The following is a 22,913-nucleotide window of genomic DNA, read 5'->3' as shown; positions in this document are numbered from 1 at the left end:
TCCTCATGGCTGACATTTTGTGCGTGGATGTGGTTTCATATTGAAATGTATTTCTGTATAGTTACAGATGTGTCCCCTTACATTATCGATGAAGAGAATGGAATAGTTTACAGTCCTTCTATGAAAAGGTCTGAGTCCATGGCACAGCGCCTGAAAGAAATGAGAGAAAAAAGGGAAAACCTCTCCCCGACAGGTATGTTTTATGTCTATGGCCAATTGTTTGACTTTTATAGTATGTTTTGCACCTGCAAAACATGGGCCAGAGTCTGTGAAAGAGCTGAGATATGTGGCAACTCTAGTTAATGATTTCTCTCAGCTTCACAGATCAAATCTAGGTTATCACCTGAGCTCAAGCCTCCTCTTGGGAATACACCATCCTGCTCTTTTTTGCAACAACTGTGTAAGTACTTGGACATAAGATGCATTGACGCTGTCATTTATATAATGCTATAAGTTTCAGTGTCTTTTCTAATTCTCATAATGACATATCTTTCCCTATGCAGATGAAGAACCGGATGCGGATTTTAATGCATCTGTTGGCTCAAATAAGACAGATGGAGAGAAGCAACATGTTGACACCATTGAAATACAGCACAAGAAAGACTTTCAGAAACCTTCGATGTCACCTTGCAGTGTTGTTCCGAGACAAAAGACAAGTCCGTTACCCAATTCACCGGCTAAAGAAAAAGCAAATAAACAAGACAAATATCCTAAAAGGACCTCAATCAAAAGTGATGGCATCAAGAAACACAGGTCTTTAGAGAGTCCATGCCTGGATGACCTCCCGGAGGGTAGCAATAGTGTGCAATCAGTGTTTACGTTTGACAGTTTTGTAGTGGGAAAAAATAGACGATCAACCAGCAGAAGTAACATGTCAAAAGTCACACCACCTGTTAGGAAAAGCAGAACACCACAGTCTCTTCCAGAAAGTAAGCCAACTGTTAATCTGGGCATTTCTAGTCGCCGTTCTTCTACAATTTTACCAGACAACCCCAATGTGCCTAATCAAACGTCCGTAAAGATGACCACACTGAAATCAAAAGTGAGCCAACTGAGAAAATCCTTGCTTCCTGCTTTGGCAAGATCTTGCACTGTCTCAAATGACTCTAATGCCGCCTCCTGTGCATATGATGATGATGATGATGGCGTATTTGAGGACTTCTTCTCTCGAGCTAACAACCCGCGGAGACAACAAAGTCTCCTTTTGCCCCGCTTGCTCTCAGAGTCAAATGTTCTTGTTCCCTTTGAACTGGAGCCTCAGCCTAGCCCTGGGAAGCGGAAGAGGGGCAAGAGTGAAACCACAGGGTCTGAGTCGGCCAGTGCCAAAAAGAGAAAACATGGGGTGCCAAGTGTAAAAGAGTCCAGCAGTGTAAGCAGCATGTTGTCTCAACACGAGCACCCACACCAGGATACAAAAGGACTTGCATCCTCAGAGGACAATAATACAAAACAAACGGTGACTAAAAGAAGTGCACAAAGCACATTGCCATTCTCCAGAGTGCCTAAAGACTCCACCGATGAACTGACTTGTGCCCCTGAGAAGCAGATCGCGTCAACAGATCCCACACAACTTTGGAAACCAAATTTGACAGCGGCCAAAAAATCACTAGATAAGCAAAACAGTTCATATATCCTACCTCGGCACAAGGACAATAAAGGGAAAAGTAGCCCACGTTTGGAAAGTATGTGAATTCTAAAACCTAAATATTACAAGATGTTGGGATGTTACCATGTCATCAATATAATCAATGCAATAGCATTTAAGAGTGTTTTACTAATCAATATAACTGATCAACATAAACACCTTAGACTCTCTGGTAGTAATAATGTGCTGTGAAATTGGTACTGTGGTCATTCATGGTTTCATTATCCACATGAATGTTTACAATCTTTTCTCTGCAAGTGTCCCAAACTGGGGTTTTATCACAGCAACGGCACTTATTAGCCACATCAGAATTATTACCTTGATCAGTATTTTGTGAAGCAAAAGCTGAAAATATGTACTTTCATATTGGAAAATGTTTAGCCATGTAAATTAATCATAGTGTGAATGTTTAAGTTTTAGTATAGCCGTGTCATTCCAGCACAATTGGAAAATGTATTAAATGAACTATTTTAATACTGATGTGACGGTACATTCTCTAATAAACAGATGTTAACCTTTCATTCCAGAATAACCTTACTGACAATATCTGTTCGCATGATAGCCGTAAACACACAAACACAAGTGAATCAGCATTCAGCAGGAAGAAAATGCACCTGTGTGTTGTTTTGTAACGTTTTCAACGTTTTCAGTTGTAGGCAGAGGAACTGCATATGCTGCAACAGCTGGTGTCACGGACACAATTTCTGACAATTTAAGCAAACAGAAAGGACAAGTCAATGTGGTGGAGAAGAGCATGGACAAAAATACAAAGGTAACCATCTAAGTTGCTGTTGTGGTGTTTGCTGTAATTGTTATAGCCCAGCATTTAAACAGACTATAAACATACAATAGCATTTTCAACAATGTTATGGTTTCGATTTTTTTTCTTAGATATCGATTAACCTGACAGTTTGTGAATTAAATACGAAACCTAAACTTTAAACTTGTCCTCTATCTCTTGGTAAAACCAAGCTGTGGAGGAACAGGCATCTTTTTGCCTTTGTGTTCCATTCCTTTTGAATACAGCTGCTCAGAAAGTGTGCAATACACGCATGAGTATTCATGGGTAGTCTTTGAAGCTGCTGCCACGGGGGCTCTGTCTGTGTAGTCTTCAGGGGTTCCTGTGTGTTACCTCCATGTTGGTAGCACAACATCCTTGTCTGTGAAGATGCACCTGGCTCAGTCTTTGTGTTCTCTCAACCTGAACAAAACTTCAGCTTTTAACACTATGGTGAAAATGTCTTTCATCTTCCCTATGAACCTTGTTTGAATTCCCATGTGAACTGTATTGCAGAATGCATAATATTCTTTCATCGTTACATGATCGAGATTAAATATTAGTTAAAATTATTAATTGTGATTTGACTATAACACTGTCATGTTACTTCTACCCCCAAATTAGTTTATTTTTAATTCCAGAAAATGGTTTACTTAGCAGGGTCTGGAAAACTGGCCACCTGTTTTACAACTGTGAAAGATGGTATTGGTTTTCTGTGCTAGGTTGCAGGTGCAACCTTCACAGAACAGCCCACGGAAGAAGAGCACTCATTATGAGGTTATGGAGTGCTTTGTTTGGATTAGACTCCATCCCCCTCAGCATCTGGACAAAGGTAGTCTTACCAAAAGTGGAAAGAAGTTATGTGCAAGTGCAACAGCCATGACAGAAACTGCTTTTAGTCTCTTTGTTCTTTAGACAGTATCATACGTACCAAATCTAGACAATCTATGGTTTTGTAAAATAGTTTAGAGACATTACTCATAGTGATTTTAATACTCACTAAAAGTAATTGTAAAATAACTCATATTTGGTGAAAAGTTGTTTGGGTTGATGAAGCATGGCATCTGATGTGTACTTTGTACCCTTAACAGCTAGTTGTCCTGTATGTGTATCATTCAGCATGTGTATGATGGCCTAAAGTAGAAATTAGTTAATTTTACCTGAGTACTTGGCTCTATACGATGGCATTGTGTATGTGTCCTTAAAGAACTTCAGGAAATATGTCATAACCACTTTATTCATAGCATGCAGCCTAACCTTGTGATTGAAAATGTTCTATGCACTGCCTTTGCAAATTAACTCACTGTTCAATTGTGACAAGTTGTAATCAGATTTTTGTACTCTCAAAGGGGATTTTTCAGTTATAATTGGCCATCCCAGACCCACAGATGGATTAGGACAAGGGCCTATGGAAGTTGACCTCTTTCACTGTATGAATAGGGCCTGAGTCATTTCAGTTTGCATAGACTGACCATCAAGGGGACCTTGTCATACCCAAAAGAATTTCCTTCATTTGTGTGAGGCACATTGAAATGGAGCCTGGTGCAACAGTTCACCAACTCTTTGTCTCATGTTTATTTAGTGTGGACCCATTCTTCAACTGCTGCAAGAACATGTCAATTGCATAAGTGAAGCCAAAAATTCCCCTTGAGGAACCATTAAAACGTAGCTGCTGAAATTCCTTGTAGTTTGTTTCTTGTTGAATAAGTGAAAAGTGAATAGAACTGCTAGTGCTTTAGGGTTGTCCCTCTAACAAAGTCCTCGTGGCCTTGTTTTGATGTCTGAAAAGCATTCTCTTGCTCAGTAGCACACAACATTGCTACACTTAATCAGCGTCATCACATTGGTGATGGTTTATGTCCATCTTAAAGATTAACTTATTTCAGCACTGAGCTAAGGACAATCCTTTGTGATTAATGACACAAACCATGCCATGCTTTACTTAAGAAATTTGAGAACTGTTTCACCAATGAATCCCTTTATGTGCATTCGTATAGGGATTTTGGATGTGTTATGAACTCAGCACAAAAATACACGTTCCTTTTTCAGGACCCTGTCTTTCAAAGATATTTCATAAAAATCCAAGTAACTTCACAGATCTTCATTGTAAAGGGATTAAACACTGTTTCCCATGCTTGTTCAATGAACCATAAACAATTAATGAACATGCACCTGTGGAATGGTCATTAAGACACTAACAGCTTACAACGGTAGGCAATTAAGGTCATAGTTATGAAAACTTAGAACACTAAAGAGGCCTTTCTACTGACTATGAAAAACACCAAAAGAAAGATGCCCAGGGTCCCTGCTCATCTGCGTGAATGTGCCTTAGGCATGCTGCAAGGAGGCATGAGGACTGCAGATGTGGCCAGGGCAATTAATTGCAATGTCCGTACTGTGATACACCTAAGACAGCGCTACAGGGAGACAGGACGGACAGCTGATCATCCTCACAGTGGCAGACCACGTGTAATAACACCTGCACAGGATCGGTACATCTGAACATCACCCATGCTGGACAGGTTCAGAATGGCAACAACAACTGTCCGAGTTACATGCACAACCCCTCCATCAGTCCTCATACTGTCCGCAATAGGCTGAGAGAGGCTGGACTGAGGGCTTGTAGGCCTGTTGTAAGGCATCACAGGCAACATCATCACCTATGGGCACAAACCCACCGTCGCTGGACCAGACGGGACTGGCAAAAAGTGCTCTTCACTGACGAGTCGCAGTTTTGTCTCACCAGGGGTGATGGTCGGATTCGCTTTTATTGTCGAAGGAATGAGCGTTACACCGAGGCCTGTACTCTGGAGCGGGATTGATTTGGCGGTGGAGGGTCCATCGTGGTACCCTTCCTGCAGGCTCATCCTGACATGACCCTCCAACATGACAATGCCACCAGCCATACTGTTAGTTCTGTGTGTGATTTCCTGTAAGACAGGAATGCCAGTGTTCTGCCATGGCCAGCGAAGAACCCGGATCTCAATCCCATTGAGCACATCTGGGACCTGTTGGATCGGAGGGTAAGAGCTAGGGCCATTCTCCCCAGAAATGTCTGGGAACTTGCAGGTGCCATGGTGCAAGAGTGGGGTAACATCTCACAGCAAGAACTGGCAAATCTGGTGCAGTCCATGAGATGGAGATGCACTGCAGTACTTAATGCTTCTAGTGGCCACACAAGATACTGACTGTTACTTTTGATTTTGACACCCCCCCCCCCCCCCCCCCTTTGTTCAGGGACACATTATTCAATTTCTGTTAGTCACATGTCTGTGGAACTTGTTCAGTTTGTCTGTAGTTGAATCTTATGTTCACACAAATATTTACAGAAGTTTGCTGAAAATAAACACAGTGACAGTGAGAGGACTTTCTTTTTTTGCTGAGTTTATTGGGGATGGTAGATCAAAAAGGTTATTTTGTCACGGAGGCTCTAGGTGTTCTTGTTGAAAACCTTCAAATGAAAAGCAAGGACTTCTCTATAATGGGGTTGGGCAAGGTGAATTATTTAGTATTTCTAACTAAGTTATTTATTTGAGTCATGACAGCCCTCGGATAAAATGTCAAACCTCAGCTCAGTCAATATACTGTGTTAGCTTCTTCTCATCCTAATGCCTGTTTTAAACTAGCTCGGCCCCTGCCGTATGCTGCCAGTTTCCAACCCCCGCATTGCTAATATGCAACAAGCAACCTTTTTATTAGTGATCACACCTGGCCACATATTGATGTCACGGACACCCTGTTATGCCTGTAAAGCAGTCATATATGGGGCTGTGTACTGGTGGGTTGTTTTGGCTGCCCTCTACTCAGGAGGCCTTCACCCCAGACTTCCTGCTCGGGGACTGGAGAGCGGTTCCTGACAGGAAAGAGCCTGGTCGCCCTGTCAGTCTTTCTAACTGGCGCTCAGGTGTTCAGTGCTGATGGCCTGCTGTGTGGGGGACCACGGCACTGCATCAGTACATGATATGGATGGGACAGAACCACACTAACCTACAATTATATTTCAATACCGGTGCTCTCCAGCCTGTTTATCACTGTTCATGGCCTTGGGTTTCATTTCCTTTTCACACATCAAATATGCAGATATCCTGCATGTGGTGTTTTTTGTGTGAAAATGAGCGAGATACTGTTTACCTATCCAGAGCTGTACCACTGTGTTGCCCCTCAATATCAACCTTGGAAAGCAATAAGGAAACTATTGAAAACTGAAAGCCTTTATCAATGCTATTATCCCATGGTCATTTTTAGGTGTGTACTTTGTATTGAACCTCACTCCATGCTAATGTACTCTCAAGTGCATATAATTGGTTTACATTTGGTTGATTTTTCATTTCAGACTCTAAGGACGTTAGTTATGACAAGCATGCCCACCGAGTAAGTATATCCAGTTTTAGGACACATCCACCTTTTTGGACAGCGTAACATTTGATAGTGTCTTGTTGAATCCAATGCTTTGCCTTCTCAACCTACTAACCTAGGTATTTAGAAATCTCATTTCAGGTTTTCCTCTTTTCTCCTCTGGTTCTTCAGAAAGCAGCACACAGTGACCCAGGTGGTCAGAGCTCTGGGTGGGTTCTCAGTGGTGGCCCAGGTGTGTGAGAGCACTACCCACGTGGTGTCAGGGGGCCACCGCCGGACCCTCAACATTCTCCTGGGCATTGCCCGTGGCTGTTGGATCCTCTCTTTTGAGTGGGTATGTATGTTATTTGTGTGGGTCTTTGGCAACGTGAATTAGCAAATTTTAGATGGTTTGAGTGTTAGTTGAAGAACACAACACTGTTTAGCACACGTTGTACAGTAGATTGTACATTACACATTATTTTGCCATCCATAAACTCCACAGCTCAAAAATTCTGGCCAATGGTAAACTCTAGTATTTTTCCCCTCAACAGATTTTGTGGTGTTTGGAGCAAAGACAATGGATTCCAGAAGAACCATATGAACTTTCAGATCAGTTTCCAGCAGCATCTGTAAGTAACTGAAGATCCTGCTAATATTGTATACCATTCACATCTAAATGCATAGCCCTTGGGGTCAAATTGGTTAAATCTATGCTTTTATAATGAAATAGCCTGGTCAGTTTACCATCTTTTTGACTATCATAGACCTGGAATTCCAAACAGAAGGAAGTGGGTTGGAAACCTGCTAATTTTATTGCCATTCATTAATTTAAGGCGGTTGTTTTTTACTCCGGCATCCTGTGTCAGATGTGGATGTTGCCTCTTCCTGTCCTCCTCCATTCATGAATCTTTGTCCTGCATCTGTGAAGGGGAAGGGGTGTTTTGGTATAGAATATGTCTCATCACATTTCCTCTTGAAATCACACACAGTTCTGTTGTGGTGGCCATAACAATCCACACATTCCCTAAAGGCTTTTTTGATGGGGTCCAATCAGCATTTTTACCTGACACATACTCCGTCTGTGCTGATTCCTCTATCTTGTGGATTGTGTTGAGGTAAATAGCTTCCCGGCAGTTCCTGAAAAATGTCTGATATTTGCAGAAAATCTAACTGAATTGAAAGTTAAAGGCATTTTTAAAGCAGAGGCATATGACACATCAGACATTAAAACAAGTATTTTATGTTTTGTGTTAAAGCAGAATGAAAACATAAGAACTGTAGGTTGTAGTTTCAACATGATTGGAATTAAGTTCTAAAGTCTATTTGTTTGCATTCCTGCCGTTGACAAAAACATTATCCATACTCCACATAGAAAAAGTTCCAAATAGACTAATCTTACTCATACCACAAGTCACTTAGAATAATTAAGTGAAAATTAACTCGTGGTCCCGAATGTTCACAAAACAATGGGTGAAGTATATTGAATAAGTTATGACCATAAATCAAATTTCTACAATAAAACAATTAAATTAGATTGATAAATATAAGCAGATATGCTCCATAGTACTGGATAACTTGTACAGATTGGAGTCATGAGAGTATGTAGTCTAAGTCAGGCAAAAGAGGTGGAAGTCGAAGTAATCATGGAAAAAGTTGAACACACTAGGATTTGCAATTGATATTACGTTTGCTTGCATAATTAGGTTAATTGACATTGATGACATGTTTTGAGTAACATGCCGATCAGTTATCACATTGATTTTAATACATTTTGTGAACCATCTATACATTTTTTATTAAATAATTTACAGTGCCTTCAGAAAGTGTTCACACCCCTTGACTTTTTCCACATTTTGTTGTCTTAGTGCAAATTTAAAATGGATTAAATTTAGATTTTGTGTCACTGGCCAACACACAATACTTCATGTCAAAATGGAATTATGTTTTTACAAATGAATTAGAAATGAAAAGCTGAAATGTCTTGTCAATAAGTATTCAATCCCGTTGTTATGGCAAGCCTAATTAAGTTCAGAAGTAAAAATGTGCTTAACAAGTCACATAAGTTGCAATAATAGTGTTTTAACATGATTTTTTTAATGACTATCATCTCCGTACCCCATTCATACAATTATCTGTAAGGACACTCAGTTGAGCAGTGAATTTCAAACACATTCAACCACAAATACCAGGGAGGTATGAGTACTTTCTGAAGACACGGAGTATGTACAATTCCTGTAAGGAAGAAAAGCCGTAGATTCATTACAGATTGCCTTTTTGCATTAAGTTCATATTTGATATGTATGAAGTATTGTGCTTTGTACCCTAGTTTTCTTTGCTTTTAAAATTAGGGCTGTTACATTTTTATTTTACATTATAAATGTAACTTATTTTCCAATTCATTGTATCAAATGTTAATGGGGTGAAATATCGTTATTACAAAATTAACTTTGTCAACCTTGCAATGTGTTATACACTGACATTTCCCATAGTAATGCTTATTAATAGAAAACAATACTGTTATCTCTACCACAGTTCCAGTTTGCTATAAATACAAGATTTCCAACGGGTTATCTTTTGACTGCCTTGTCCTGGTTGGTTATGCAGTCCAAAGCCCATATATTTCTGAGTATAGATAGTTCATAGACTTTTCTGCTGGTCTTCACCTGTCCATTTTGTACAAAAGTTTTTAAAAATAAAATGAGACTTGTTGGAGCAAAGCTAATTGTTCCTTCCCTTGTGGAATGTTCGGAAGTGATGAGGTTGCTGTTATAGAGCACTTCGGTCTGTTTGGTCTTTTTGTTTGTCTGTCTTGTCTGTGTAGTTGTTTCCAAGAGTGACAGAGCTCTGCTCTCCATTCTATTCATGTCTGTGAGAGGCATGTCTCTGTCACAGCCTCAGAAGTCTACTGGTCTGATCATCATTGTGGTGGACTTCAGTGAGTAGCCTGAGCCTTTCCAGTAGTACCATTTGATTCCATTGAATCGATTTGAGTTCTGGCCCTGCTGGAAAAATATTCCGTTCAAGTTGGAGGGGCCGCAGGCGTCAAACCACCAGCCTAGGAAAGCAGAAAACGAGATTGTCAGTCTGAGGGTTTTCAGGATGTGCATCGGGTGCATTGTCTATAAGACAACAAGCCCAATGAGTAACTGTGCTTCTCCGTCTAACAGTGATACTTTGAATTATCACATTACAACAAACTTGCACACTTTTGTACCTCTTTGTTGAGTTAAATGGGAAGGTCTGGATTGTTATCACATGGAGGGCAAGCTAGTCTAGGTCATTCCCCCCGAGTGTCTGTCATCTTAGTCCTATTTCGTTAATATGCAGCTGGTTATCCCAAACAATTCCCTGAGGTGGAGGGATTCCTCTGAGCAAGACCTCTGAGGGGACCCTCTCATTTGGGGGAGACCCTCTCATATGTCAAGTAAGCAGACACCGATACACTGAAGGAGTCCAAGTCTGGCCCCAAAGCAGTCCAAATGTCAGTGGCATGGAGCAGGACCTCTATTCTGAGCTCCAAGAGAGGGAGGGGAAAAAATCCTCAGTTCCCAGACTATTAATGTCAGCAGTTGCAGGGGCAGAATTCCCAAATGAACTCATCAGTGATTAACTCTGAGCTAATTTTGCTCAAGAACCTTGACCCCGCAACAGAAAGAAAAAGCAAGAGGTCTTTTAACTTTCTTGCAGATTTCTGGGAGAAGTACCCAAGCTTGTGGGGGGGTCAAGTGGAGGGAATAATGAAGGGAATAATTGATCTTCTTAATAAAGGCCAGTGAAAACTCTACGGTGATTTGCAAATTAACCTGTTCCTTACCTCCTGTTGTCAGTTGTGAGCATTTGCAAACACATTTGTCGTTGTCTGCATCTTTTGTGCTGAAATCACTTCCCGGCTGACCAAGGCTACTAATTTTGCCTGCTGTGCCACTGTAGCCTTTAAGGTGTATTCTGTGAAATGAAAACGGAGAAATACACTGTGAGGAGGAAGTACGTAACTGCCATTCCTCAAAAGACCCAAGTTTAGGGAATGACTTATCAGTGTTTGTCCTCTGGGTTTTTTTCAGCAGTGGTGGCAATTATTTTGTTTGTTAGTTCTCAAAGATGATCTTATAAAAAAATAATGGCTCCATTATCTTTTCTTCATTATATATGGTTTTAGTCTAAGTTTACAATAAACGTTTTACCATCCCGAAAAGGAAATATATTATATACAGTACCAGTCAAAAGTTTGGACACACCTACTCATTCAACGGTTTTTATTGACTATTTTCTACGTTGTCGAACAATAGTGAAGACATCAAAATTATGAAAAAACATATATAATCATGTATTTCCCACATATGCTGAGCACTTGTTTGCTTTTCTTTCACTCTACGGTCCAACTCATCCCAAACCATCTCAATTGGGTTGAGGTCGGGTGATTTGTGGAGGCCAGGTCATCTGATGCATGACTCCATCACTCTCCTTGTTTAAATAGCCCTTACACAGCCTGGAGGTGTGTTGGGTCATTGTCCTGTTGAAAAACAAATGATAGTCCCACTAAGCTCAAACCAGATGGGTTGGCATATCGCTGCAGAATGCTGTGGTGCCTTGAATTCTAATAAATTACAATGTCACCAGCAAAGCACCATCACACCACCTCCATGCTTCATGGTGGGATCCACACATCCGTTCACCTACTCTGCATCTCACAAAGACACAGCGGTTGAATCCAAAAATCTCAAATTTGGACTCATCAGACAAAGGACAAATGTCCACTGGTCTAATGTCCATTGCTCTTGTTTCTTGGCCCAAGGAAGTCTCTACTTTATATTGGTGTCCTTTAGTAGTGGTTTCTTTGCAGCAATTCAAACATGGCCTGTTTCATGCAGTCTCCTCTGAACAGTTGATGTGTTTGTTACTTGAACTCTGAAGCGTTTATTTGGGCTGCAATTTCTGAGGCTGGTAACTCTAATGAACTTATCCTCTGCAGCAGAGGTAACTCGGTCTTCCTTTTCTGTGGTGGTCCTCGTGCGAGACAGTTTCATAGCGCTTGATGCTTTTTGCGACTGCACTTGAAGAAACTTTAAAAGTTCTTGAAATGTTCCGTATTGACTTCAGGTTTTAAAGTCATGATGAACTGTCATTTCTCTTTGCTTATTTAAGCTGTTCTTGCCATAATATGGACTTGGTCTTTTACCAAATAGGGCTATCTTGTGTACACCACCCCTACCTTGTCACAACTGATTGGCTCAAGTGCATTAAGAAGGAAAGATATTCCACAAATTAACTTTTCACAAGGCACACCTGTTAGTTGAAATGCATTCCAGGTGACTACCTCATGAAGCTGGTTGAGAGAATGCCTAGATTGTGCAAAGCTGTCAAGACAAAGGGTGGATACTTTGGAGAATCTCAAATATATTTTGATTCCATGTGTGTTATTTCATAGTTGTGATGTCTTCACTATTATTCTACAATTTAGAAAATAGTAAAAATGAAGAGTAGCTGTGTCAACTTTCACTGGTGCTGTTTATTTTTTATGAATCTTTTTACAATATAAGGGAAATGCTGGAATTGAGTCTGCCATGTATTCCTTACTCTGCTAGCAGTAAACTATGTACAGGAGAGGTTGTATTTGTAGATGCGTTTTGCTTTTTATTTTTTTTACTGACTTTTTAACCTTTCTTGTGCTCCATGAGAACCTAATAGGCTATGTCTACACACTAGTCATTTGGATGTTAAGTGACTCATGAAAGTTGCAGCAGGGTTTTCTGAAAGAAGTGCCCTGTAATGGTTTGGTTGTCATTCATTCTGTACAAAATGTTAACGCAGGTGATGAGATATTGATGTCAATGCTGACCTCCATTGTTTTGTGGCCTCTCAATTCCAGTATAAAAATAATTTATATGGAAATCAGCTTTGTCTGGCTCTAGAATTGTCATTGGATATACTTTGAGACTAAAGGAATTAACAGGAGTGTGCTTGAGTTGAGGTCTGCTGCTCAAATAGAAAGGAAGTATCGGCTCTCTCCTTGAAATCGGCTTATGTTCTAGCAGGCGCTGGTGATGTCTAGGGGTACAGATTGAAGGTTTAGGAGACTGATTCATTTTAGCCTTCTGTGTCACAGATCCAAAACATTTTCTAGATGGCAACACATTTGTTTTGGACTGGTGACCCTTCCACCCCATTTTGTATTTATGTGTATTTTCAGGCAAGTTAAATGTTTTGTTTGTCATTTGTTGATTTTCAAGAACATGACTTACACACCATTTCATTAATACTTTACTCAAAATGTTTTGATATAGTAATGTTAATGGACTCTTATGCAGCTATGATATATTTCAGTCCACATCGCAAAGTAATAAAAACGATCACCTATATTCAATGGTCCTCCACACACAGACTCCCCCAACATTGTTTTTATATTACATATGTAGCCTATATTTAGACACCACACCTAGGAAACCTAGGCCTACCTGTAGTTTTCTGCTTCACTGCCTAGAGAGAACTGGTCATATAGTGAGAATCCTGCGTTTTCCTCCCAATCCATCATCTGTATCCTCAAGACGTATGGGTGCTGATTGGTCAGTATCGAAACAAACTCATTTCCCAACCAGTATTCACCTGAAGGGTTTCCAAAGCCCTTTGAAGGAACATAAAACAATGATTGACCTTTAGCATAATCACAATCACAGTTGAGTTGCATTCTGAGATATTTTAACAAAACATTTTTCACTCTTTGTTGACACTTGGCAGTGTTATCTAAGCTTTGTGCTGTGGAACTTGGATAATTTCCTCTAGCTCTCACCATTTTGTACTCTTTCCACGTACGGTGAAAGTCAACACGGCCATCAAATCGTTTTTGTAGTACTGTCCATCCACCCCCCTCTGTCTCCATGTCACAGTAAGCCTTCAAACAAAAAACATAGATTACTCCAGCTATCAATGATAATAAATTCAGATTTTTGACTACACTGAGGGACTTTCGACTTCAGCAGCAAACTTGACAAAAGCAGTGCCCTCTCAGTCTAGTTGAATGGAATGGGAGGTTTCTTAAAACAAGTGATGTGCCAGAGTCTAACTCTAACCACTGAAAAGTATCTAAGGAGATCCCTACTTGAGCTCGGGCATGCACAAAACAAACCAAAGGCTGAGAACATTTGAATTTACTCTGAATTAAAGGATTGGCTGAAAAATGTAACTTATTTCTTAACTAGTCTCCATGTGATTGTACTTCTGTTTTAATGTTGGGAGCTTATAGCTTGAATAGGACCAATATTAACATAAGAGTTTAATTCTACCTTAATCTCCTGTGTAGTGTTGGAAAGGGTCAGTGAGTAGACTCCACTGTCTGTGTTTCCTGACTTGTAGACAGCAGCACAGTCTGGGTATGTGGTTGGTGTGTCCTGCATCATGGTAGGCTTGTTCCCTGCAAAAAGTGGAGGGCTGATCAAATTGATAATACAGCAAATTTGTACATGTACTTTAACATACAGTGCCTTTGGAAAGTATTCAGACCCCTAGACTTTTTCCACATTTTGTTACATCCTTATTTTAAAATTGATTAAAAAAATAAATAATCCTCAGCAATCTAGACACAATACCCCATAACGACAAAGCAAAAAAAAAAACGTTTTTTAGAATTGTTTTCACATTTCTTACAAATAAAATACTGATATCTTATTTACATAACTATTCAGACCCTTTGCTATGCGACTCACAATTGAGCTCAGGTGCATCCTGTTTCCATTGATCATCCTTGAGATGTTTCTACAACTTCATTGGAGTCCACCTGTGGTAAATTCAATTGATTTGGAAAGGCTATATGTCTGTCTATATAAGGTCCCACAGTTGCAATGCATGTCAGAGCATAAACCAAGCCATGGGGTCGAAGGAATTGTCCGTAGAGCTCCGAGACAGGATTGTGTCGTGGCAGAGATCTGGGGAAGGGTACCAAAAAATGTCTGCAACATTGAAAGTCCCCAAAAACACAGTGGCGTCCATAACTCTTAAATGAAAGAAGTTTCGAACCACCAAGACTCTCCCTAGAGCTGGCCGCCCGACCAAACTAAGCAATTGAGGAAGAAGGGTCTTCGTCAGGGAGGTGACCAAGAACCCGATGGTCACTCTGACAGAGCTCTAGAATTCCTCAGTGGAGATGGGAGAACCTTCCAGAAGGACAACCATCTCTGCAGCACTCCACCAATCAGGCTTTTATGGTAGAGTGGCCAGACACTTTACTCCTTAGTAAAAGGTACATGACCGCCCGCTTGGAGTTTGCCAAAAGGCACCTAAAGACTCTGGGGCAAAGGTTCACCTTCCAACAGGACAACAACCCTAAGCACACAGCCAAGACAACGCAGGAGTGGCTTCGGGACAATTCTCAATGTCCTAGTGTGGCCCAGCCAGAGCCCAGACTTGAACCCGATCAAACATCTCTGGAGAGACCTGATAGAGCTTGAGGGTCTGCAGAGAAGAATGGGAGAAACTTCCCAAATACAGGTGTGCCAAGCTTGTAGCGTCATACCCAAGACGACTTGGTTGTAATCGCTGCCAAAGATGCTTCAACAAAGTACTAAGTAAATGGTCTGAATACTTATGTAAATGTGATATTTCTGTTTTTTATTTTTAATAAATTAGCCAAAATGTCTAAACCGTTTTCCGCTTTGTCTTTATAGGGTATTGTGTATCGATTGATGAGGGGATAAAAGCAGGCTGTAACCTAACAAAATGTGGAAAAGTCAAGGGGTCTGAATACTTTGCGAAGGCACTGTAAATACATACTAGTATACTAAGACTTTTCAAAGGTTGTGATTTGATCAACAGTTGACAATCTATATTTTACTAAACTGTGGCTTATTAGTTACGCTACACAAATTGAATTGCCCATAGCATTCTGGTCTTAATCAGTGATGCCAATGTAGCCCCCTCCTAAGTCTACCAGACGCTGTCATAGTGTCACCCACCTCCACCTGTGGGGATAGAGATTGTGTTGATGAGGTTGTTGACGGTCTCAAGCAGCTCCTGTTGCTGCCGCTGCAGGGCAGAGTTGTTGGTGGTGGCCCGCAGCAGCTGTTGTTCCAGCTCCTCGATGACAGCCGTCTGTCTCAGTACCAGTGTAGAGAGCTGCTCCTTCTCCTCCTTCAGCGTCTTCAGCTCCATCTGCCTCTGCTCCTCCATCTCCCCCACCCTCTTCTCCAGGTAGCTGGGGAGGAACAAGGGCAAGGTACACGCTCAGCAACTCGCAGCAGAGCTGGTTAGCATTACTGGTCTTGTAGTATTTCATATCAAGAATCAAATTGTTTTACGGAAACAGAACATATAAGCCTACAATTGGGCAAAAATGTGTTTAACAGGAAATATTAGCCTAAATATTTAGGCTACTGTCTAGTGTTTGTAGCCTTGTTTTAGTTGAAGCATGATTTAGAGATGGGGCACCTGAATAATAGTGAAGTTTGTTAATGCAAACAAATATCCTTACCTGTTTTTGTCATTCAGCTTGGTTATTTCATTTGTTTGGAAAATGAGCTGTTTTTCCAACTTATTCGTTGATAGAGAGTTCTCAAGAAGCTGACGTTCGAGCCGAGTTGTATGATTTATTACCTAAAGATTAAATAGACAATTCCCACAATTATTATATTTTAGATTAGATGGAGCTTGTAATTGCTGCAACCCCTTTACAGATTAAATTAAGTAAACACCATTTTGATTTGTCATTATGTTGAATATTTGGCAAGAACCAAATTAACAAGTCATTTTACTTCTGTAATTTCACAACCTGTCCTTGAGGTACTCTCTCAATTAGGGATATGGTATGATTAAATGAAAACTTGGTCTTTCCTGGTTAGAAAAAATGTCAAATTGGTATTATGTAATGGATTCTGACATCTCCCTGTTTTTCTCTTGAGTAATTTGTTTCACAAACAATTCCACAGTTCACTGCAATACTTTTGGATCAGCTACAGTTAAAAAATAAATTGTGCACAGCCAGCCATTAGTTTAGTTTTTTCCCTCTCACTGAAAACATTTACAGTACACTAAATATTAATACAGGGCCTCAGTACACTTATCTTGTAATAGTAGCGCTTAACTTGATTACAATTTAAGTCCAAACTCGATTTGTAACAGTTCTATCTCACTTCATGTGCAAACACAGTTTTGTGGTTCACTTTCTAAAGCGCACAATGTGCATAGGCCTAGATGGTCGGAAAAATCTGTTTCGTAACAGGAAAAAACAGAACAATCAAATTCCAATAAAGGACAGATATGTTGGAAAGGGGTCAGGGGATGTAGGATCTACTGTGAAAGTGGCTGTATAATGTAATGAAAGTCTCCTCACAGACGTATTGAACTCCTGGTTCTAGAAAGCCCCCTCTTATTTTCCAGTTTGAGGAACTGAACTCAGCAAAATCCTGTGCCAATTTGTTGTTTACATGAATGTTGGGTATGTGTCGGGCTACTATTGGACCTGGTGTTGGTGGCTTTGAACAGACGGATGTCTGATTATGACAAATTGATAGGCCCTTTCTTGTGGGAATACAATGCCGTTAATAACAGGAAATGCTGTGTAGTTCGTTCACAAAAGGTCAATGACTTGCTACAGCAAATCCTGGCCATGTTGGACAGCATTTTATTTGTTTTCATATTTTTCAAATTTTTATAACTTTTTTTTTTGGTGTAGGCTATTGGGTTTTGAATGTTTTATTAATTTAGCATATATTTTCAAAACTATATTAAGTAAAAGGTCCTCACCTGCGCCTCTACGTTGGTCAGCTTCCGTGTTTGTTCAACAGTCTGACTCAGCAGGTTGGTTCCGAACTCTATCATGGCTGCCGTGTGGTTGTGCACTGCATTCTGCTGGATCTGGAACATCTCCTGTTTCATGTTTTCCTGTATGTAGTTCTCCAGCTGCAGTAAGGATGAAGAAAAGTTGAAGGCAGGTTAGTGAGATGGTTTAAGTGATATACCATGATATTGGGCCTTTGTCCATGTTTTCTCAGCAATGGTAGGGGAGCTGGAAAAGGAGTGGTTATATTTCGTACAGGGCATAAAGATTGGAGCTTACTGCCTTGTCCCCTGGCAGAGTTATTGGGTCATTGTGATGGGTTCAAATTAATTGTTGTTTACCATATGGATGTCACAGTGAAAGTATAGGCTGTTCTTCTTTAGAATTACTATTTTTAAGCACTACCGCCTTGTCATGGAGTTCATGGCTTTCCCCCTTGTGTCTGACCTAGAAATCTCTTGAGCGGTACAAGTGGGCAGAATTATCTGGTGACAGGCCAGGCAATTTTGACAACTGTTTATATTACATGATGTTGAAGCCTCTAAAAATTGGGGCAGGAAGTTCATGTGCTTCTGTTTTTCAGAGGGGTCAAAAATGGAAGACTGAGAATATTTTCCCAGCATCCCTGCTGATTCATATTTGATCTACACAAGGGATTAATAGCTTCCCGAAAATTTAAACATTTTTAATATGGTCATTTTTGGTCATATCAAATTGTATCACTGTCAATGGGGACTGCACTGGAATGCTTTTTCAACCTCTAAGGCTCTTTTATGTTAAATGTTACTGCTGACTGAGCCTTCACATGAGTTTGGTTAAGTCATCGTGAAGGCAAACTCATAATTGTAACATTTCTACCTGTAGAAAAGTTTGAAATAAGATTTTTCTCAATTGTCTGTCCCACACTGTATAATTTTCTTTAGAGCAAATAAGAGCTTTTAAAAGGAGTCTTGTCCCCCTATCCAGTAGCCACCTGTCAAAATGAAACTGCCAGATTTAAAACAAACCCAATCATAAAGCTCTTTCCTGCATTGAGTTCCTGAGTGGCAATCAGGCCTGAAAGTCTTGTAAACAGGATGGAAATGATGAGTGACGAGTTGCATCCTCTACGACACTGCGTCTTATACTGCAAGAGGATATTAGTAGCGTTAGTAGGCCTAGTCGTTCTGATCTTTGTTTGCGTAAACAATTAGGCTGTATACCCATCTGCCAAAAAGGTAAACTATTGGGACAATTTTAAAACGGGAAGTATATTTTGCTTTTTGCCATGACAAGTGCTGCAATCATTGCTAATTTTGTTTGTCTTCCTTTCTCCACTTCCATCTTGTCTGTGTTCCTGGTCACAGGCACGTGGAGGCTGGAAGAGTGTGTCATCGGAACTGCGAGCGGGACATTCCATTAACTGCAAATGTTCTAATCAGTTGTTTACTCCACTTCTGCCTTTAAGTATTCCACGAGGAATTCTTGTTTGTACACCCACATGAAAAGCGTGACGGCAAACTGACATTTTATTTTACCGGCACGACAGCAAAGTTCCTCATCCTGTCTTCCAATTTTGAGAGTGAGACAATGCAAGATTTTGAGGTATTACCTCGGCTCTCACAAATAGTATTTTCGTCAGTTGATGTACAATGATTTCCTCTGTCTTCGACTCGGTCTTACATGGGGAAGTTCAAAGGAAGACCTTTTTCCTATGTTATTACGTATAATGCCAATATACCGACAAGCTGTAGTGTATGAAATTGACACGTCAGGAAATATTTCCTGTTTAAAGGGTAATTTCAAGTGTTTTTTCATTAGCAATGTTTTAGGAAAATGTATACTTATATTTTGGATAAGGCTTGTTAATTGTTAGTAGTAGTAGTAATGTGCATGAAAGGACCCTATTACATAGCTTACTTTTTCCTTTACAATACCTCCAGAATTCTGGATGCATTGAGTCAACCTAATTTTTACCAGGAGAGTCTCTTAACCTTTGCAGAGCTCCTATAGATTAGTTCCGCTCACTTAATGTTTGTTTTTACATCAATCAATTAAGTATTTGCAATTCTTTCCTTGATGGATATTAATGACAAAGTTCTAATCCTTCCGGGGTAGTCACTTTGGGACGAATCCTAACCGCAAACACACGTTACTCTGACTTTTATGCAGCATAAATCATGCATGTCAATTGATTTGAGATTTTAGCACAGTTACGCAAATGTATCTCACGTAACAAATCTGTCCTTGGAGGATAAAAGCCTGTGAGGCAGTAAATGCTTAACGAACTGAATGAAGGATCATTTATGGAGTCTAAAGACTAGAGATTCACTATTTGAACCACTTCATTTCTAGGTATTTAAACTCTTCCGGTGTGATGGCATCTTATTAAAACAGTAGCCCAATCACTGTCCTTAGCTGAAAAGTTGCTGTCTTTACCTTAAAAGCCAAATTCAAAGCATCAAAGCCTACATTATTCTAAATAAAGTGTTCTTAAGCAGTGACTCTGCTCTGATAAAACGGCAATGACAAAAGGTCTAGGGACCCCAATGCTTAGTAGCAGCTGACTGAGCTGGTGGAATGATTCAGGCCAGGGTCTTTATTTTGGTTTTCAGCTGTGTGATCAGGCAATGAGTTGTGCTTGTCTTGTCAGAGCTCTATAGACCTCATCATTAATCAAACTCTCTAAAGAGTGGGAAAGAATGTAGGGGAGCCTGAGCCCGTTCCTTTCACACAAGTGATGGCTCAGTAGTGCTGAAAGGGATGCGCAGATCTTTCATCTGGGCACCTGTGTAGAGACTTTGTCACTACTCGGCCCTTCTCACCCACTCAGAGCCACCACAGCCTTGCTTCTGTGACACAGACTACTTTCTCCCTACTTCGGCTCACATTCGCTTTCTTATTGCTCAAGACTGAATCCATGTGAAGATGCCCCCTTCAAATAGTAGGACAATGTCACAATTCACTTGCCTGCTTCCTTACAAGGAACATTTTAAAAATCTAAATTAGTCTTTCAAAGCCTTCTTTGCAGTAACAAAGGTGACTGGAGTATAATGCGTCTGCACATCACTGAAAAGTTGGTGTGTATACTCATCTTTTCTGACAGGGTGGGAAATGAGACATTCCTATAGAAAGCAACTTCTTAATAATATTGTGCAGAGTGGGAAATCATGACACTAAATAACATCACCTCTGCACAGTAGGCTACATAATGAGGTCAGTTTGTCCCCCCCAACCCCCTTCCAAATTATACCTCTATACCAAAGGCTGCAAAAACTTGCGGTCTCTTTATCTCAAGTTGACGTAACATGACGGCAGAGCAGCAGAACCATTCATTAAATGTTTAATCTCTGAAAGGTTCACAGCACCCAACGGGTTATCTGGAACCAAGTTCCTTGTTACGTTTTAAATGCAGGCACTACACCAGAGTGTACCTGGACATGCAAGTAACACAACATACAAATTGGAGGGATGTAAAATATCATACAAGATAGAGGGACCCCAAAAAAGTATAATACCATGGGAATAGGTGTGAGACGGCATTGAACACAGACCTGCACTCCCAGTGGAGAAGCTGCTGTGTGACGTCAAGCAGAAGACTTTACCTTGAGGAGCCACTGTGTGTTGTTCTCAATTATGTTCTCCAGTTGCTCTAGCCTCTGGACCGACTCATCATACTCTGCCGGATCGTCCTTCTGGACCAGGTTGGTGTAGGTGCTGCTTGGGGTCTTGCAGTTGTCCTGCTCAGGCAGCAGGAAGGTGTAGCTGCACGGGCCATTTTGGATCTGGTACTGTCTCTTAGCAGCTGTTGGGTCTGGAGTTTTCCTGTAGCCTGCCCCCAGGGCCAGGCAGCTACTCAAGACCACCAGTAAGCCAACATAAAACATTTATAAGAATTAAAACAAAAATGTTATTGTAAAAATGTTACCCAAGCTCTCCTTTTGGGTCACTGCCTTTTCAGTTGAATGTTTTTCGAGGTTAAATATAGTTGTATTGCTATCCTCTGGAATATCGAAGTGCATACAGTCCAATTCTGCAGGTTCTTTTATAGGCAGGAGGAGGGGATACAGTCAGTGGGTATGCCGGGTAGATGGTGTCATTCCTAGACTGCACGTTTCCCCCTTTTTCACTAAGCCTCCAGCCTCTTGATTTCAGCTGCAGTTGGCCCTCTGGTTACTAGCTATGGGAGTAATGGCAAGGCCCCTCCCCCTATATCCCTGTAGCCAGTCACCGTGAAGAGCTGCTAGGCTGGAAGAAGCAATGTGTAGACTCCACTTGTTACACACACACACAGGAGCAGATGCACTAATTAAACACTTCCCACCATATCCTCATCTTTGCCTGGGATAGAACTTCATCAACAGGTCAGGGAGAAGGGCAGAGAGGATAAAACAACAATACCCATATTTGTGTTTTCTCACAAGCCGATGGCCGAACATCTATTCAGGATGCAGCTTCCTTCAAGTAAAGTCTGGAATTGCAATGTCCATCCTCAACCGTGGTAAATATTTTTTTCCCCACGACAAAGCACAGGCATTTGTTTAAGTGAGAATGTTAAAGGAAGGAGAGCCTTTTCTCTGTCACATCCCATTCCGATCTCTTTGCTCAGTCATAAAAAACATTAGCTCTTATTTCCTGTCATTCTCCAACTCTGGGTTGTATCTGGATCTTGTTACACATGTAGGGGTGAGATCCAGTATGTTTACAGAGGGAGACGAGTATCTGGCTGGGGTTCTGGGGACATTAATAAAGCTCATCCTTCCACTTCATGTCATCATGATAAGATGCTAAATCTCAATTTTAATGTGACTTAAAATAGACTTATCTTGGCTTCACAGAGCCCTGTTGTGCAGATTGCCTGCCCCCCCCCCCCGTGTGGGAATGAAGTAAAGGTTCTTCATCTAGTCCTTTTTGTAAAGTATACATTTTTTTTATCCATCCTCTGATCCTGGCAACTGTAGACGGGCAGCTGGGGAACCATCAGAATCATACTACACAGTAGCCATGTCTGAAGCTAAGGTAATGTAGCCTGAATATTAGCTTATTGTGCTGTAGTTAACTTTCGATTACAATCTTCAATGGTGCCTGGCTGTCGCCAGACCACGTTCCCCTCACGATTTTCCCACCTTTGATTTTAGAGGATGTTTCAGGTCAGGGCGGCTGTGTTCCCTGCATCCTGTCTCAATCCTTCTCAGACTATCATGGAGTAGCATGAGGAAAAAACGGCCCCAAATAGCCTAGTCATTTGAGCCCAGACCTAGGTTCAAATCATATTTAAAAACAACAGTGGAGCCTTTTTGTCCATACTGATACAATATTGTGATTATTCAGGAGTTCAAGCATGGTTTGATAATTATTTATTCTTAGGGAGGGGGTATAGGCATTACATTTTGCTGGAAAACTGTCTTCCA

General features: G+C 40.7%; 2 protein-coding genes across 6 annotated transcripts in view; one reads left to right on the top strand and one right to left on the bottom strand.

Moving 5' to 3' along the window:
* The window catches only part of mcph1 (microcephalin 1), a 49,793-nt gene that overhangs the window by 15,311 nt on the left and 11,569 nt on the right, over positions 1–22,913 (top strand). For 3 of the 5 annotated variants that reach the window (XM_021580958.2, XM_036960422.1, XM_021580959.2), the window contains exons 7-13: positions 62–193; positions 317–400; positions 504–1,682; positions 2,296–2,417; positions 6,757–6,794; positions 6,951–7,113; positions 7,313–7,390. In XM_021580958.2, the coding sequence (XP_021436633.2) occupies positions 62–193; positions 317–400; positions 504–1,682; positions 2,296–2,417; positions 6,757–6,794; positions 6,951–7,113; positions 7,313–7,390 (1,796 nt within the window). Of the gene's footprint in view, positions 1–61; positions 194–316; positions 401–503; positions 2,165–2,295; positions 2,418–6,756; positions 6,795–6,950; positions 7,114–7,312; positions 7,391–22,913 lie in introns of those variants that run through there. The other 2 variants (XM_021580960.2, XM_036960423.1) reach the window with 2 other exon arrangements.
* Positions 7,982–21,792, bottom strand: LOC110502712 (angiopoietin-2). The gene is made up of 9 exons (XM_021580961.2): positions 21,108–21,792; positions 17,490–17,645; positions 16,219–16,340; positions 15,704–15,942; positions 14,039–14,166; positions 13,546–13,647; positions 13,214–13,380; positions 10,576–10,706; positions 7,982–9,816 (listed from the first exon to the last, which is right to left on the bottom strand). The coding sequence occupies exons 1-9, from the start codon at positions 21,387–21,389 to the stop codon at positions 9,656–9,658; spliced, it is 1,488 nt and encodes a 495-aa protein (XP_021436636.1). The 5' UTR covers positions 21,390–21,792; the 3' UTR covers positions 7,982–9,655.

The sequence above is a fragment of the Oncorhynchus mykiss genome, chromosome 23 (genome assembly GCF_013265735.2).
Source record: "Oncorhynchus mykiss isolate Arlee chromosome 23, USDA_OmykA_1.1, whole genome shotgun sequence".
NCBI classification, from domain to species: Eukaryota; Metazoa; Chordata; class Actinopteri; order Salmoniformes; family Salmonidae; genus Oncorhynchus; species Oncorhynchus mykiss.
The sequence above is the reverse complement of the archived record's forward strand: the minus strand, read 5'-3'. Positions and strand labels throughout refer to the sequence as shown.

Coding starts and splice junctions, on each gene's coding strand:
- LOC110502712 (XM_021580961.2), bottom strand. CDS start 21,389: ATGTTTTATGTTGGCTTACTGGTGGTCTTGAGTAGCTGCCTGGCCCTG. Junction 17,646..21,107: donor ACACACAGTGGCTCCTCAAG/GTAAAGTCTTCT, acceptor TCCTTACTGCAG/CTGGAGAACTACATACAGGA. Junction 16,341..17,489: donor TGACCAACGTAGAGGCGCAG/GTGAGGACCTTT, acceptor TTTAATCTTTAG/GTAATAAATCATACAACTCG.